General features: G+C 33.3%; 1 protein-coding gene across 23 annotated transcripts in view; it reads left to right on the top strand.

The window, feature by feature from the left end:
* LOC140664850 (uncharacterized) overlaps window positions 1–17,735 on the top strand; it is a 149,533-nt gene that overhangs the window by 69,145 nt on the left and 62,653 nt on the right. For 2 of the 23 annotated variants that reach the window (XM_072890387.1, XM_072890386.1), the window contains exon 1: window positions 17,126–17,730. The exons of 20 other annotated variants lie outside the window; for them this stretch is intronic. Coding sequence is in view for 1 of the 3 variants with exons in the window: in XM_072890400.1 (XP_072746501.1) it covers window positions 17,233–17,260 (28 nt within the window). In the remaining 2 variants the exon portion in view is untranslated. Of the gene's footprint in view, window positions 1–17,125; window positions 17,731–17,735 lie in introns of those variants that run through there. One more of the 23 variants, XM_072890400.1, reaches the window with a different exon arrangement.

Here is a 17,735-nt window from a genome sequence, read left to right as displayed (position 1 = left end):
AACTACATAAATACAAAATATCCTTCTCTCAGGCTAATGTCTTCTTAGGCATTCACTTTACAAATTTTAGACAAAATTTGGAAGCAAACAGCTATATTTACCGTTGAAAATGCTGGAGGCAAGTTCCGGTCCAATTAACCAAAAATTCTTTGCAGAATTCACAAATCGTCTTGTTAGCAGTTTGCTAATTAAGCAAAAGAGTTGTTGGTAATTTACATATAAGCAAATGAAAGACATATCGTTTGAATCTGTTTAAGAATCAAATATTTTAATTTTATGTAATTAATTTTTGGCATACGGTTTTAATTAGAACAAATACTTTATATATATAAATATAATTAATTAATTACATAAAATTAAAATATTTGATTCTTAAACAGATTCAAACGATATGTCTTTCATGTATATATATATATATATATATATATATATATATATATATATATATATATTTTATTAACATTTTGTGATCTAGTGACCGTTTCAAATTAGTTGGCTGAGAGAAGCGTGCAATTTTCGAATCCGCAGCGCTACTTTGCTTTAACGCGCGAAAGAATCTTTATAAAGAAGTTGAAAAAGCACGTAGTAAGTGCACCCTATTAGGAAAATCCACTTTAGATCGGCATCCCGCCGGGCTGCCTCGTCTTCCTTATGTCGGCGCCACGTCGCTCTTGAGAGAAAGTACGTCAAGCTCAAAACTTCCCAATGCGTGACTAACATCGAACCGCGAGTTGTGTGAAGTTCGATCGATCGTGCAAGAGAGATTGGCCAATGATATTTTCAGCCCCGGATCCATGAGCCTCGATTACTATACTGTGCGATTTATAATATATGTATTATATTTTCTTATTTTCTCAACGCACTTTTGCGTGGATCTATGTCCCAAATATTACACTTAAATAAGAGACAGTATCGCACAGATTCTTCGATAAAGCGACTACGCTCTAATTAGCATGGCTGGCAATAAATCAGAATAGAACGGAAGAACAGAATTGGTCGAAAGACGCGGATCCAAATCAAGGCAGAGGTCAAATCTCATCTGTACCTAATATTCTTTTAAGGCAGGTAAAATAAGTTTTTTCTTGCGCAATTCGCGCGAGTATAAAGAACGAGAATGTCGTTTGTCTCTGATAATTTAGATGGAATCGCCATTGCACTTAAATCGTCCGACGCGATATTTGATATATTCGAAGCTTTCGTGGTATTTTCTGATGGAATTCGATTCGCTGATGTTCGCTTTGTTGCCCGACAATTGAAGACCGTGGAATGTTTGTTCTTTCGTCTTAAAAGGGAACTAAGAGACAATGTTCTCGAACACGTTCTAAGCAATTTGAGAGTGACTTGGAACTTACACAGGAATTCTTTAAGCTCTTTGTGCAATCCTGATGCGAACCGCTATTTTTTTTTCTTGGAAAAATAAACTTTAGTTTTATTACAGAATTTAAATTATAATTAAAGACACGCATATACATTGTATTGTAGATAATTTTCATATAAAATTTTATTACTTTATAAAAGGCTATATATATATATATATATATATATATATATATATATATATATATATATATAAAATTTTAATATCAAGATTGACATGATAATTATTAGAAAGGAAGAAGAAAATCTTATTTTAAGCAGGCATATTTAGTATTCATCCTTTCACTTCTTCGCTTTCAACGCTTAATTAAATATCATACAAAATAGTGACGTTGTTGCCCCTTATAATGATATACGAAATGTGTAATTTAAGAGATGCACGACTAGAAACGAGCATACCTGTACAAGAGATGCACGACTAGAAACGAGCATATCCGTACAAGGGATGGATGAGGTATTGTCGAGAATTCTTTTAGGCTGTAATTAGATCCTGCTTGGCACATCGTGAGTGGAAAACTTTCATCTCGATGCCGCAGCTTATTATAGCGCAATGATTTATGAATAGCATACTATAGTGCGTCGCGCACGACATAATTTACAATGGAATCAAATTTATCTTCGTATAGTTATAATCTCGTAACACAATTGGATTGCGAGAGATTCTTTGACCGTTAATTAGTGTGTAACAAAGAATTCTCTTTTGAGGGAACGTATTTCAAAGTTCTAGCGTGTAAATTCTGAAAAGATTTAGCTTCCGCGAAGATTGACAAACATCGGATATTAAAAACTCGACTTCCAAGCTTCTGTTATTATTGGCTGAGAAATAAAACTTCCACATTATGTAGCTTCTTGCTTGTATGGCTTTTCACTGCTGTTAATTAAATTTTCGACTCTAAGAATACTCTACAAATCATGCTTAACAACTAATAAAAAAAGAGAGAGAGAGAGAAAAATAAAATTAGAAGAAAATTTTATATACATACTATATATATGCATAATATTATATGTATAATATTCAGACATTAGAAGATTAGATAAAAAAATAGGATGTACGTATAAAATATCTCTGTATATATATATATATATATATATATATATATATATATATATATATATATATATATTGTTTGTATAAAGAATGAGACAAATTTTTTTATATACAGAGATATTTTATACGTACATCCTATTTTTTTATCTAATCTTCTAATGCCTGAATATTATACATATAAATTATTTGTGTAACCGCGTTACATAATTTTTTTTACAATATATCCAAAAGAATTTCTTTTAAAATTCAAGGAATTCTGTTACCTCAGAAAGGAAAGATTTCTTTTGGCACGATAATACCTCGAAATCGATTGTTAAGGTCACTATGAACCGATAAAAAGGCTGCTCGGTCGACGATTGTGAGAGAACCGGTTTCTCTCGACGGTCGAGCACGTGCTCGATGATGGGGCATCGTCGTTACAAGAAAGCGAGACATCTTTTCTCAATTTATATCTTTCTTCGTCTAGCTGATCCTTTCACACCCACGACGCCAAATTTTTATTGAGAACAAACGTTGCGTTTGTTAGACTTTTGGCAAATTTGTCTTATTTATGACACTGTGCTCGATAATGTTACAACTTGTAAGAATATCTCTTTCGTATAATCATATCTCCTTATATATTTAGAAATATGAATATTTGTTTATTTTTTTTCATTAGTTTATAATAACTATTAATTTTATGATGCAAAAATTATTTTAAATTGTTTGATTTTTATTTAATTATAAAATTAATTACTATTTGATATTATAATCTCATATATATATAAAACTTATATATAATATTTTAAATAAAATCTCGAATAAAAATTCACGATTGGTTTTAATCTCTACAAAAGCATCGTCTTTGTGTAATTAAAAAATTTAAATAATTATTGAATTATTCCATAACAAATTAATCTCATGGCAAAATATGCTAAATGTAGGATAACTATAAATGTATTTCTATTCGGTTCATTCGACTTTATATCTACTTATATCTACTCGATACAAGGAAAATTACTGTGAAGTGTAGAAAACAGGACGGAACAAGATGATCATGAAGAGCGCAGTTAAAAAAGATGATCGGTCGACTCGTCTTTCAGATGTATTGTTTGAATTGCGGGGGCGAAACATCCGCCCACATCATTGCGAACCAGTCGCCGTTTCGTTCAGCATTCGCGTTTTCCTACCCTTCATGATCAACAAGAGTCTCGCGAAACATCAATGGCTATAATGTAACAGCTATTGTCAATATCATTTGTACCAATTGTACACTCGAAAAAATCAATAATCATCTACACTCGTCTTCGATGTAGAGAATTATAATACAAGCTGTCTTTGTGAATAGCACTCTTCTTGACAAAAGATACCATAATTATTATTTCTTTCTTATAAGGTACTTATACTACTTTATAATGTTAAGTAGTTAAAAAAAACCTAAATTTATTTTTTGTCATAGAGAATTGTAAAGCATTAATTTATTTAAAGAATGCATTATTTTTTTCTGGAATGTTTTTTCAACTAGATGAAAAATTATTTGTCAGATGTTATTACAGAAAATAATTTATTTATCACATTAATTATTTATGCTTTGTTTAAGAATGTTATACCTACTGAAATGTATTTTATTGTTAGACTAATATATCGTTGGTAAAGATTGTAATACAGGTTCTTGACTTACTGCAGATGGTACGGCAGAAATTCTAAAGCTGTACGAACGAACGAACGAACGAACGAACGAACGGTAGTTACCCGATCGATGATACTGTGGTAGCTGTTGGTAACTCGGGCTGTCGCGTTCTTGCTTTACTATCTACGGATATATGCTCTCTAGATATTTATACAATTATCAAGTAATATTTCAAAATCAAAATATTATTAATCTATTATTGATGAAATATAAAAGCATTTTATTATACCGTACAATCTCATTTAAACAATATTATTTTCAGCATCCATCATAATCAATCAATTAATAACTTGGTAGCACGTTCAATTGTTTATTATATTTTCTTTACTTTGTGTTTGTTAATAAAGTACGTATTTGCTCTCTCATACATCATGATTTGTCATTGCAGTTTTCTATGTCCACTGTAATTAATTAACAATATTATGCGGAAGTGATATTGCAATATCAAAGAAAGATAACAATACGCATGGGAATATATAACGTTCGTGGAAGTGCATCACATTGAACGTTGTGTAATTCCTCCCACTAATAATTAAGCATAATCTACAGCATCGAGCAATTTAAAGCTCAATGTCTAAAAAGTCTTGCGTTTCTTTTACGAGTCGAGAATTCACTTTGAAGGTTCAACTCTTTGCTCTTGCGCTTTAATTTCGTTTTTATCAGTTTTGTTTTTACCAAATGTGTTTTAAAAAATTAGAATAATTATTTTAAAAAATTAATTCCTATCGCTTTTTGCTTTTAATTTCATCTCATTAACAGATTGCTCAAGTGCCATACATATATTTAAACCTTAATGATGTTAAAATTATATATGTGTCAAAGTAAGCTTTACCACGCGAACTTTTTTCTCGTTAAATTTTTCTGGTACTACTGATATTGTTAGGTACCTGATATTTTAATGATGATTTTTTTATTATTTAATTACATAATTAAAGTTGGATTTATATATAGAGAGAGCATATATTTTGTAATTATTAATTATATAGTAAGATCATGTAACATATATATATATAGATAATTTTTTTTCCAAAATTTTATCGATTCGATCTCTTGTTGATTCTTCGCCGCTATTATATAAGAGAACTTGCATTGTTATATAAATAAGCAACAACGCGGTACAACATTGACGGTCAAGCGACAACGAAATAAAAATAACCATTGTTTTATAATGCATACAACATTGTTCATTTTCTCTGAAAGGCAACGGAGCGAAAAACAAAAGGTTGATCGCGACCAAGATTTTTCTGATTTGAGCCGCACGCACGGACGAGAGGCTCTGACCTACATTTCAACTGAGGTATTACTCGAGCTCCATCACCTGGTGGCCCCTACGTCACTTCTTGCGCCAGCAACTGCATCGCGCTCGTTGCAAGGGTTTGTACAGGAGGTCAAAGGATTTGTCCCTTATAGAAATAGCAGAGTCAGAATATTACGATGTTAGGATCTGCAATCGGAGAGCGGTAATAAAGAAAAGAGAGGATGAATCAATTATATTGTCAGACACAGCGCTTAGCTGTTATCACGCGTGGAAGGCAAGGTTATTCTTCTGAAGTTGGCCTAGTTCTTGAGCGAATCGACTAACTTATGTCGAAATATCATTTCCTCTTCTCTCAGACTCAATTTGCGACGGAGAATTTCCTCGTGAAACTCATCAAAGCTCAACAAGCTTCGGTAATTATTGTAACGATCTCGTTTGTGACTCGACGAGACACAATCTGTACGCATGTGTAACGACATCTTGCAAATTCAGAGTTAATCGACTCATTTTAAATTCTTCCTTTCCGTTGTCTTCGTCATCGTCATCATTGATATTCCACAATATGAAAGTAATTTCATTTCAAATATCGATATCGATAAGAAGGCAACGCTATCTCGCTGCGCATCTGATGAATTGCCTCGAAAATATAAATTCCATTCTGATTTTCCGATCTCGTCCCTCCACTTCTCTTTCTCTATCGTTATTTCGGTCGTTATTCCGGTCGGCGGAATGCAAAGAAACGTCGATCGATTATGCATACGAGCACGAAAGAAGATATTACGGAACGCTGCGAAGACTTTTTTGTTTCTTGAATTATACCTAGAGGCTTGAATCGACTATTTTCCGCAATATTATTATCATAGTTTTCGTTGATTATTAAAATTCTTCTGAAATTGTCTGTATAAATAGAATGATTTTGAAACGGTTCGTCAATTTTTGTAAAAAAAACCATTCTAACCATTCTCATGCAATTTAAAGTCGAATTTACCTTAGATATTCAAATTAAATATTAAAGAAAGTAGGAAGCTGCAGAGGCGAAAGAATCTTTATTATTCCAAGGGCTTTTGGCAAAGGTACGATTCCATTACAGATACGCCAAATGATCTTGATCTAACTGATATACCTACATATAAAATATGTGTATGGGTGCAGATACATTCTACAATACGGATGCAATTGTGACAATTTCTGAACGATACAAGCAAACGATTTCTCACGTGATAATTTGCTTGCGAACTCTGAAAAAGATATAAGGAAAATCAGAAGAATGCTGCATTATATCCTAAACGTCTATGAGAACGTTCTGCTATGAACGGATGCTTTTTGTGTGGTGTTATCGATTGTTAAACTAATTAATGGCGCAGATGCGATATCGCAAGAGAGATCCCGAATAATTCAATTTTCTTCTTCCGCGTTTTCAGAATTCGGCAGAATTTAATATTATTTAATATGGTGATTTTTACAGGTGATTTTATTTTTCAAATTCTTTCTCTCTTTATAATTTGAAGAATCGCTGAAAACTCTAATTAAAGCGTAAGTTTGCTAATTTGCTTTTAGTTAGCGGACGAGAGCGTGCAACGCTAAAAACGTTCAACTGCACTTTTCGCCGGCCAGCTGATCGATCGATGCCTTTGGCGAGTTAGAGATAAATGGATGACGTGAAAAAGGGACGCGTAACTGTGCGCGCGTTACAACGAACGAACGCGTTACGGCCGTTAACGAGGCTTTTTATCTCTTGCAGCACAAATGTCCACGAGCAACACCTCGTGACGGTGTCTCGTAACTTCCACAATAATTTCCACGGTTCTGCTCGCGGTACGCCAACTTTAAAATCCTATCCAGACATTGCGCGATTCTTAACGAGACAGCTCGGATCGACGGAAATATATGACGCAACAGTATGTGCCTAACCTGTCTCTACGTAAATTATTAGTATATGTAAAATAATAACTCAGATTATATATATATATATATATAAAAGAAAAAAAATAGAAAATAATATTATAATCTAAAATTAATATAGAACGTTAAAAAAAATCCATTGCTGTCACGAGTGTATTATTATTATAAAAAAAATCGTGTTACCCTCACATAAAGTTCGACTATAATTTACGAGACTGATAGCATCTACGAAAGCCTCTCATAATATATCCGGGGAGTCATGCCGCCTTTTATATGGCAAAAATCATAAATTTGCACAACTATAAGATTTCCGTCGTTTAAGCGTCCGTATAATGCTTATCAATTTTAAGCATAAAATTTTAGCATCAATTTGCTATTATTTTTATTTTATCCTATTTTCTTAGATTCCTTATAAGATATTCAAAGTCTAATGATCATAATTTTAAAAAAATGTCTATGAAAAATTCATGCGATTTTTGTTCGAACGATGCAATAAATTGCGGGATAAGTGTTCTTAGTTCAAGCAAAATACATTTCTCGTGCAGCTGCATCGACTATTATTCCTAGGTAAGCTTATTACGGACCAAGCCCACACCGATAGTTACGAAACAAATAATAAACCTTATTTCGTCTTAATAAAGATCTATATTCCTCGACGCACTTACTTGTATGAGACGTGCTTTTAATTTCTGGAATTTATGCAGTAAATTCATGCGCGTTTCATTGAAGAAATAATTCATTTACCAGCTGTACATGAGAATTAATTTCCGCAAGAACATTTACGTGTATTGCCTTTATATCATGCAATATATAAATACTTTTCTTTTAGTTATGTCATCGTATACTTTTCTCTCATCGCTCGTCGCAATTCTAACAAATATCGACAACGAAATGGAAACAATACAATTTCTTCAAAGACGTAACATATATTTTATTTATTTATTTGTTTTCGACGTTTATTTTTGAAAATATTTGTTTACTTCTATTAATTCTATTATAGACTAAAAATTTGTAACTTTACGTAAATTAAATATTTACAAAAAATTATAGTCTTACGATAAATGAAAGTTATGATTCTTGGGATAAATTAATATATGAGATTTAACAATGGAAATATATACTTATATTACATACATATAGATAGAATATATGCATATATTCGGAGATATGATATTGACTACATTTTTTTTACTCCGAATGTGACATTAATTAAAAATTGCAATTTTTCGAGTTATGTCATTACTGGAAGTTGTGTTGCTTACAACACGTGTCTTACTTTTTAAGTAATTAAATTTTTCAAGTTTCGTAACTGCTCTCCTTTAAGTTTTCGAAAATCCGGTTTGCTCGATTCGTGATCTCTGAGAGGAAATTAGATTGTCATGCCTTAGAAAGAAACAGGCACCTAGATAGATACGGAATGTGGATAATAATAATCAGCGCGAATTACACAGATGTCGAACAGCCTACGTCGAAGAGAACCTGACCCCCTTTACAATGTTTACATCGCTGCGCGTCGATCAAGTCTTACGTGTTTTATTTCATCGTGCGCAGGCGACCATTTCGTCATCGATCGACTCGAAAGCGGGAGGGATTATTAATGAATTTTCAATAAACGAAGCAGGTTTCGGAGAAAGTTACCTTACATGTCGATACGACTACATTAAGAACATTTCAGGACACGTTTCATTAATCTAGTATTAATTAATAGGATTCAATTTACATTCTCGTTAATCCTCTTGTATCTTGGACTTCTCGAATCTTGAGTTATATTTTTTCTTTATCTGAACTATTCACAGAGATTCAGCTTTTTGTTTTTTCACATTTATTACATCGCATCGACTGATGCAGAGTTCGAAATTAGCTTCCTGCTGTATCCTTTATTGTCTCGATGGTTTCCATCGTGTGGGCGGCGAGTTCCATGTTTCTCACCCACGGTATCTCGAACGTTTCCAGTCGTCGGTTTGTTCGCTCTGTATTTCTCTGCGGTCGCCATGCACCGGTTCGTGCAAACCGTGTGGACGGCCTTGCCCGGAGACATGTGTTCGCTACGTTTCCCCGCCTCTTTAAGGCCCATTTTCACAAAAAAGACCCGTCCACAAAACGTGCAATTGTTGTGTCACGTTTATCGGACTCTATCTCTAATGTTTCTGAAATAACGTATTGTATTTTATAATGTATTTTCATTTATAATTATTTTATAACGCGCATTAAAGTAAGATTCTCTAATAATTGGAGTTTAATTAATTAATGTTTAAATTAAAGAATTACATTTGTTTTTGTATGTATTGTGCACAAATAAATTCGGATTCGGTAATTTTTTCTCCCTCCAATTCTTTTTAATGAGATAAAATTTAAAATCAATAATGATGTCTTCTTGTGCTTATTGTTAGTCTGTAGTATCATTGTATAATCAGTGTATGGTGTATGGACTCTAATGTCAAAATGTACAAGTGTAATCAACTATGCAAAATTTTTATATGAAAACCAGTTTTTGGTTTCAGTATCGAGCTACTGAGATCATTGACGTATAAACGTGAGAACCCGTGACTCGACGCCTCTTACTTTTCAGCCGTTAATCTGATATCTTTCGAATTCGCAATCTTTTTCTCATCCGTATTATACGAGCTGTACTGTACGCTTTGCCGGATAGTGTGTTTTATGAAAGACGAACGGTTGGATTGATTCCAGCTACGTGGGATTTCTCGCGAATTAGGATCATGTGAATGGTTGCGGTTTAGTGCTTTCTCGAGTGTTCGAATAACGAAAGTATCAGACTTTTTACGCAGTTAAAGATGAAATTTTTATATTAACTTATCAGAAAATTACTAAAATAATTGTTTTACGTGAAATAAACATTTTATTATTGATAAATTTATATTTTTTATTTTATTTGTAAGATTGTGACAGAATATTGTAAAATTATATTTTTTTCTCTCATGCTAAAGTTACTTAAAAAAAAAAAAAAAAAAAAAAAAAAAAGTTGCATTTATAAATGAAATATTTTTAGCAAATAAAAGAATTTTAAATTTTTTATTTGCTAAATATTTTCATTCCGAATGATTGTTGAAAAAGTCGACGGAATGAATTTCTATCAGTTGCAGATTGACAGATCGTAATCGAGTTGCTTTATTGGATTTTTACCGTGGATTGAATGTAGTATTTATACTGATTTAAAAAAATTTATAATTATACACCCGTGGCATAGTTACCGATAAATATTGGCGCGTTTGCGATACGCGGTGACTGACGGCGAGTCACTTTTTCCACGTTATTGCCGAATTACCAGCTATATATCAGTCTTTAGTTGATATAATGCATTTCGTAGAATACATTTTTCGACGATTTAAGAACTGGTCGCTCAATTTTTACGGTCAATAACGGCAATGCAAAAGGCACGGAGGAATCAAACGGAACGAGTTTACATTCGCATAAAATTGCATTACTGGTAGAAAGTATATTTGAACATGTAACATTATAATGCGAATGCAATCGTCGACCGTAATAATGAGATGCCGGGATTTGAGAAAAAGGATGATATACAGATGACGTACAAGAGATCAATTCTGTTCGAAAACTTGAGATAAGTACTTGAGATTAGAAAGAAATTTTTAGAGAAAGAATTTCTTTTTATTTGATATCATTCGAAAACATGAAGAAGTTTTTTAATGAAATATTCACATGTGGTACTTACGACTTTTTTCATGTGAATTATTTTTTCCTAAATTAGTTACAGTATTTTCATCCTGTTCTTTGTGTAAAAGTGAGAAATAGATGTTTTTATCGCGGATATTTTCATAGTACTTGAAACGGCACGCTCGTTGGAAACCGATAAAAGAAACGAGGGGGCACTTTATCGGTCTTTCAGTCATGTAAAACACTTTACCGTTTTCGCTGTTTGAGGACCGTAACGTCCGACGCACTGCTCCGAGATGCAATTGCATATGTGCCGTTGCATCCTCGATGCATGACGCGTACAACCCAACATCATCGAGTTCTGTTAAATTGAATGCTTGCGCACCGATCTTGATTGTTATGTTTCCACTTATGCTTTCTGTTTCTTTTACGTGAATTTCCTGTTGCGTCTTTATCTTCTCGAAAGAGATAGCCTTAGATAACCGATCTATAACTGCTGACAGATCGCTACTTTGATTTCGTAATCTTTGTCTGCCATTCTTATCACGTTCTTATCATTTTATCATTTAGAAAGTAGAAAAATGACTATATAAACTCTCATAAAAGTATGATTCATATAACTGACATTTTAAGAAATGTTCTCGTAAAATGTTTTCGTCATTAATAAACAAAAAAAATTATGATTGCTCGAATATCGTCACGTATTTCACAGCACGTATTAAAAGCGTCCCTCCTGTTCTGTTTCACATTCAGCGATTGTACATGACTTATTGAAAAATCTTTAGAAACATCTTAGAAGCGCACGTGTTCGCCTTGCGACTTGTACTTGACGTGCAAAAACTTCCATTTATTTTTATTATTTCATTACTTACCAATCTCGATTTAAGTACTGGATTTTTATAATACCACCTTTTAATCAGAACGTTCTAGTCACCTTTTCTCTTAAGATAAACTTGTTTTATAATTAAATTTTAATCAACCTATGCTACATGCAATTTACTTTTTATTAAGAAAAACGCGCGTTCTGAATATTTCATGTAAAAAAGACTTTGTGGTCTCTCTTTCTCTTAAACACCTTTTTAATATATTTTATGATTAATAGTATTCCTCTTTTTAAGCAGTATTTCTTGCAAAGGTTTAATAATTTCGTAGTTTCATACTGCTGAAGGAGAACTTTAAACTTATATAAATTGAAAAACAGGATTGCACGGAAGATACTTAATTCTTAAATGGATTAGTTTCCTAGTTGCATACTGTAGGCTTAAACTCTCTCTTTCTCTCTTTCAAAGAAGTAAATTTTAAAACAAAATGTTCATAATAAATAAGCATTTTTTTATTTTTGAGATAGAAATTATGTATTAATATTTTTTTTATATAATATAATGTTTTATATGAAAATTTAGATATATTCGAAGGATTATATTGTACATATCTGCTTTAAAACGCGCTCGTTTAAAAGTTAATAAGTAGTTAAAAGGATATTTCCTCGCATTATTGCGCCATAATTTCGTCCAGAGGAACAAAGGAATGAATTTTAAGAGAAAAAGGACAATCTTGTTCTTTTCTCGCGTTTTAAAACGATCTGTTCTCCAGTTTGCGAGATAAAAACAGCCTCGAATTAGAATTTAAAATGCATTCTTCTATATATAAGCTATGAAAACGAGAAGGATTAAAGATTTGCCATCAAAGTTTCGCGTCGGAACAGGAAACTTCCTAATGGCTGTTCTACGGATTTGCTAGGCGCTGATAGATTTCGCAAAGTTCACACCCAGCCTGGATGTAAACCGTTATTTTCCGCGGCATCGCTGCTAATTACTCGGATGATTTTACACCGTCTATACCCTTGGAAGTCTATCAGGCCAATTATTAAGCCGCGGCATCAAGATATGCATCTACTTTAGAAATCGGCACATACCCCATAATGAATTGTACGAACTCAATTTATGTTCTATATACGGTTCCGATTTAAATTCAGTTCGCGACTTGTGCCGTCGGATTCAGTCTTAACGCGATTAGTGTTGCAACTGATCCGATTATTTAAGATTTTAAATTCATGACTTTACTAATAATCCATATATATACATCTTATGTGCACGCAAAGAGATTATAGTTCAAGAAAAATAGAATTATTTCGACATATTAACATATAAAAATAATGATTTTATATATTTTATATAAATTAGTTAATTTTAATATTTTACTGAATATATTTTATATATTTTAATTTTTATTTTACATTTATGAATAAATGGAGATCAACTTTTATAGAACAAATTTTTATAAAAGTATAATAAATTTATTTTATATATACTCATAAAAAGTAAATTGTTTTCTTTTTCTTATATCTCGCTCATGAAAAAGTTTCACACATTTTATAATACACATGTTGAATTAAAAAATATATTTTTTAAATGTAATTCTAAAAATGAAATAAAAATATTATATAATAAATATAGCATAATTTTTTTACATACGCGATCTATAATTCTTTTGCATCGTAAAAATTGTCAGACAATTTCCGTAAATTCATCTTTGATATTTTCCGCAACGTTTCATCCAATTTTCTGTATGTACTCTACTCATATATTTACTATAATAAAAATATTTTACATACTAGCATTTTTGAGATTTTCACAATGTTGTTAAATTATAAAAATGGCTTTAAACCACGTTATGTCATGACAATTAGTAAAGTCTTTCTAGATTGTACTAAAATATTCTGTTGTCATTAGTGACAGCAATTAAGTCTGATATTCAGGCGAGTAGCGACGTCGCTTTAATGTCCGTGACGCTATGCACGTTGGTTGCATCGCGCTACGGCATTGCAAGGTCGCCCAGCCGAGAAAGACCGCCGCGTCGCGATGAGAATACCGGCGTTGCATGACGCATAAATCGCGCGGCGCGAGATGGTGTCAAGCCGAGACAAATCTCTTGCGTAAGCAAGCTGCCTGCTCTATCGTTGGCGCGCAATCTACGATGTAAATCAGTCAGCCGACACCTTGATAGCTCGCATTACAATGTTGATACGTAATCGTGAGGTTATGCTTGATCGATACAAGTCGCAGAGAACAACGACAAATTGTGCATGGCATCGATGATGCGCAAAAGAAAAAAAAAAGGAAAGAAAAAAAAACGCGGCAGTAGAACGCGAATACACCAAATTACATTTACTCTTTCCGCTTCGCGCACCACGTTCGGAATCTTATATGAAGCTCGGACTACTCATTGTCAGCATTTGATTTACTCGCGTAAATCTTTGATGCTTGGCACCTACAACACACCATGTCGAATTTAGAACGGCATGCCGGATTTAGCTTACAAACCGAGTCTTCCTGGCGTGCTCGAAAGAAGGTTGATCAAATTTTCCATTCATCGAACGGCCATTCACGCGAACGCAAACAGTTTCTTCTTCCTTTCCGCACAATACTCCTATTCTTGTCGCGACAAAACTTACTGAGTCACCGTCTTGCGGTTTTCCAGCAATTGTGCAAAACGCTCGCGGAATACGAAGGCGGACGAGGAAGTCGCGGCGCGAGATTGGTCGAAGAAGAAATCGCAAGCTATTTTAGAGACGGCTCTCTCTCTCTTTCTCTTTCTCTCTCGCTCTTGCGAGTTTTTTAAACTTCGCGAAAGATTACGGGCACACTTCCTCGCTTTCTCCGGGCACAACTGTTCACGGTTGTTACCGTCGCAGCATGCAAGTGTGTTGCATTATCGATGCAGATTTGTTCGCCAAGCGTATATTAGATGCACGCGTCGCACACGAATCATATAATAATTTCCTTGAAATGCAATGGAGAAATGCGTGCTTTCTTACATTGATACATGTAAATCTCTGAATTATATATCTTTATCGTACACAAATATAAGAATGTGTTTTTTTATTTTAATAAATTACAAGCCGAGCGATATTATATCCTTAAAGTATAATTTATATATAATATGAAAAGAGAATAAACTAAATGTATTCTGCTGGCGACATAAGATTTGAGAATATGGCCAAGTGGTTCTCCACGTATTTTGCGGACACGACATAGCCAGGAGTTCGTGATCAGGGTCGTTACTTACAGTCGATTCGACTTTATGGATGATTTACGACTGCTACGCTCCGACGCCTCTCCCAAGAAGAGTTACTGTGAAGAAAGAAATATTATTGTTGCCTTATTTCTATACCGTAAAGTATACAGTTGATTCGATAAAAACATTTCTTCCTATTGACAAATTGTCGAACGCACTCCACATTGATCCGTGTTTAATTTTCGAATCGTTATCGCACAAAATGTTCATACAAACAATGCGTACATGTTCGAGACAATCTATCACAGACAAATTTGATTTTATCTCTTTCGTTCGTATAGCAATTCGTACAATGTTTACTTTCCCACAGATCAGTTTCACAGTATGTGTATTGTAGCCATGTCTAAAAACAAATATGTCTGTAGTAAACAAAATATGAATAAAAATAAAACAATCAATAATTTTATGAAGTAGTAAAAATTTTGTAAAATAACTTAATCAAATTTTTTAGATGAAAATAAATTTGTTGTCTTGTGTATGTTTATTTATTAGAAAAGTTTGCGACGATTTATATATGAAATTAACTCATAAATTTTTATTAGATCAATTATGAACAGCTATTGGTTTGAGGATGAATTTAGAGACGCCGTTTTTCAATTGCGATTACAAAGATCTCAGCATGTTGCAAAATCGAAATGTTGTTTTAAATAAATACAGTTCCTTAATTTTTTAATAACTGATATTACCTTTGGAAATATATCTAAGATTTTTCTGCAATTAAAAAAATTAATAGATCCTTATTTAATCAAAAAAGTGTTTGTGAACAAACATGCATTTAAATAATTTATTGGAATAGAAAACCAATTAAAGATTATAATTTCTCTCTGTAAAAGGATAGAATTAATCGAAACAAATTGAGAATGATTAGTTATAATGCATAGGAAATCTCACAATAAATTAAAATAATTTATTTATCACGTTAACGCTCGTAATGGTTGAAGAAAACGTCTGTTAGTGTCGCCTTTTAAGGCTGTTTTCGTCATTCTCGATTGCCGTTTATATACTCCGTATATGCTTGTATGTGCTTGTCCGTGAGTGAAACTCCGACATAGCCATAAGCGGGCAGTCGACGAACTGTCAGTTGATTCTTAATCAATCTTCATTGTGTGATTTTCAATACAAAATTTTTAATTTAATAAGTATTAATGCAATAATTTATAAATATTTTCAGAGAGCTCATTAAAAATCTGATTATTATAATCCTTATTAATAGAGCCCGGTGAAAGTGAAGGATCGTTTATAGTTGCATTATATTCTTAAGCGAATCCAAATTAGGTGTGAAAGTCTTTTCGCTACCGTTTCTTATGATTTTATTATTATTACTATTAAAAAATAGTTAATAATAGAAGTTTCTCTCTTACATATACCATCAATATAAATCATCAATTTCTATTCTCAAATATTACTCTATTAGTTTAATTCGTATTTATTACGTTTATTATGAATTTTTAGTTGTATTTTCAATATTATACGGACACTAGAAGCCCTGTATACCACAATAATATTGGGTAAAGATACAGATAATATATATCTATACTTCTTTCACATTATACCTAAAAATAACTGATAAATAGCCACAGTATTTACATAAAGACTCTACTTGTGTGTGTGTTAGCTTATCTACATGAGTAGAGAAAGTTCCTTTTCCAGACGCATCGTACTTTACAATAATTCTATGAGATTATGCTTTATTATATTGATTTATTTATTTATTTTTTTTTTCAAATGAAATATTCCTAAGTAATATCTTTAGTTATTACAAAATAAATCGTATATCCAGATAATAACCGAGACACTTTGATATTCTTTAACAGAGAAAATAGAATAATATTTAAATAAAATTCAAGACGCTATTTCATATTTTATCTCAGTTGTTATGCGATTTGCTTCGTGACTGTTCCTCGTTGCATGACACTTATTCCGTAAGATGTGCATCGGCCAGTATAAAAGATACAGGTGTTTTCTGTCCCCACTCTTGGCCGACGGCGAGTCGAGCGACAAACGGCAGTGCCGAACCACCTTACCGAAGGTAATACACCTATCCGCGTGGTACCTGTCGAGTGAGAAACATCGCGAGTGGGAAAGAAAAGGAGTGCGAGAGCGGAAAGAGAGAAAGAGACCGAAAGACCATACTCGCGCTAAGGAGAGACCTGTGGCTCTTCCAACGAGTCAGTCACATACTCGAGCACGTTGGACGGAGACGTTCACGCTTGTTAGCTAATACGCAGTAACGTAACGAATACGATGTATGTACATATTTCGTAAAATATGTGCAAATTCGTGACTGAATCACACGGTACGTCCTTGAATCCGAGATAAATAAGAAAAAAAAAAGCGAAAATTAATTTTTCACAAAATACTTGGAAAGAAAAGACTGCAAGATCCAGCTCTTCGAGTCTTATACTAATGTGACGCGCGCAATTTCGCGGTGAAATCGCCAGAATCTTGAGTGTGCCAAGTGAGAGTGCGCGCGTGCTTTGTTATATCGAGTGCATCGTATGCATGCAGCTTGGAATGCAACCGCGTGCCGCGGTGTATTGCGTGCCACCGCGGAGTGCGCGATCACTGGCGGAAAAGGGAAAAGTGTACTGTGGGGATTTCTAAATATGCGAGGTCGCGCCTCGCGGAAAACGAGTGTTTGGACTGTTTAAAACCAACACGATCCGATGGTTTTTTTTAAAGCGTAGTGTTAATTAAATTTTTCTAACCGGTTAACCTGAACTGATTGGGCTCTGCAATCATCGCCTACAGCACACGCAATCGAGAGTTCG

The sequence above is a fragment of the Anoplolepis gracilipes genome, chromosome 4 (genome assembly GCF_047496725.1).
Source record: "Anoplolepis gracilipes chromosome 4, ASM4749672v1, whole genome shotgun sequence".
Taxonomy (NCBI): domain Eukaryota; kingdom Metazoa; phylum Arthropoda; class Insecta; order Hymenoptera; family Formicidae; genus Anoplolepis; species Anoplolepis gracilipes.
This window is presented reverse-complemented; position numbering and strand designations above follow the sequence as displayed.